The 1,247-nt window shown below is 58.4% G+C and overlaps 1 protein-coding gene across 1 annotated transcript in view; it reads left to right on the top strand.

Annotated features, from left to right (window-relative positions):
• The first annotated feature begins 6 nt into the window (after nucleotides 1–6).
• CDKN1B (cyclin dependent kinase inhibitor 1B) overlaps nucleotides 7–1,247 on the top strand; it is a 2,391-nt gene continuing 1,150 nt past the window's right edge. Inside the window, exon 1 of the mRNA XM_009636539.2 lies at nucleotides 7–437. Coding sequence (XP_009634834.1) covers nucleotides 8–437 — 430 coding nt within the window. The 5' untranslated portion in view covers nucleotide 7. The remainder of the gene's footprint in view (nucleotides 438–1,247) is intronic.

The following is a 1,247-nucleotide window of genomic DNA, read 5'->3' as shown; positions in this document are numbered from 1 at the left end:
GGAGCGCATGGAAGCCCGGCAGTCGGAGTACCCGAAGCCGTCAGCTTGCAGGAACCTCTTCGGGCCGGTGAATCACGAAGAGTTAAACAGGGACTTGAAGAAGCACCGCCAGGAGATGGAGGAGGCATGCCAGAGGAAGTGGAATTTCGATTTCCAGAATCACAAGCCGCTGGAAGGCAGGTACGAGTGGCAAGCCGTGGAGAAGGGGAGCTCGCCCGACTTCTACTTCAGACCCCCTAGGCTACTGAAAGCTGTCTGCAAGTCCGCCGGCCGCCAGAGCTTGGATGTAAACGGGAATTGCCAAACCGTGGTTTTTGTCGGTTCTCAGGGAATCTCAGAGGACACTCACTGTGTAGGTCAAAAGACTGATGTTTCTGAAAATCAGACGGACTTTGCAGAGCAGTGCACTGGGCAGAGGAAAAGACCTGCCACCGATGGTAACGTACCCCTGCCGGGCCGGCAGCGCCTTCCTCCGCCTCGCCCCGCTGCTGGCAGCGCCGGGGCTCTCGGCCCCGTCGCCCGTCCCACGCGTGGCCTGACCGCGGTGGGCTCTGCCCCGCTGGGCACCCGCTGGGCTCGGTGTATGCCCCCTCCCCCTCCGCGGTCTCCTTTCTCCTAAAAAAGCCCGGGAGCTGTTTGCGGTCCCAGGGGGGTCCCGCGTTAAATGCGAGCCGGGAGATGATTTGCGAGGAAAAGCCCTTTTGACGCCGATTGTCCCCATCCCGTCCCCGCGTCGCCCCTCTGCGGGGACCCGGCCTCCTGCCCAGGTGGGAGGAGGTTCGTAGCGCTCACGCCAGGCAGAAGACGGATAGGGAATTTTAGCCGAAAATAGGGAACTTGAATCTCTTACCTAGGCCGGGGCAGGGCAGGGTTGTTGGGGTTTTTTTTTCCCTCCTTTTTTTTTTTTTTTTTTTCGGTTGTTTTGGTTTGGTTTTCGACGCTGGCAGAAGGAAGAGAGCGGGTTAATGGGAGCTGGGTTGTGCCTTCCCCCCCCCTTTCTTGTTGTTGTTTTGTTTTAAGGCGAGGGCTGGGGCGGAGGGAGTTGGTAAATTGCGCCGGCGGTTTGGGAGCCGAGGTTAAGGGAGCGAGGTTTACAAACACGATTTTGCGATTGTGCAGAAAGAGATTAAGCTGTAAAAGCAGAAGTTGCAACAAATTAGTCCCGCTGGGGTGAGCCGTGGAGGAGCACGTCAGCGTGCGTGGCCATGCAAATGCCGCTACTACCGCCCGCTTGGGGTTTGGGGTTT

The sequence above is a fragment of the Egretta garzetta genome, unplaced genomic scaffold (genome assembly GCF_000687185.1).
Source record: "Egretta garzetta isolate BGI_Z169 unplaced genomic scaffold, ASM68718v1 scaffold293, whole genome shotgun sequence".
Lineage (NCBI taxonomy): Eukaryota > Metazoa > Chordata > Aves > Pelecaniformes > Ardeidae > Egretta > Egretta garzetta.
Note: the sequence above shows the minus strand (reverse complement) of the source record. Positions and strands in the feature narration are given on the sequence as shown.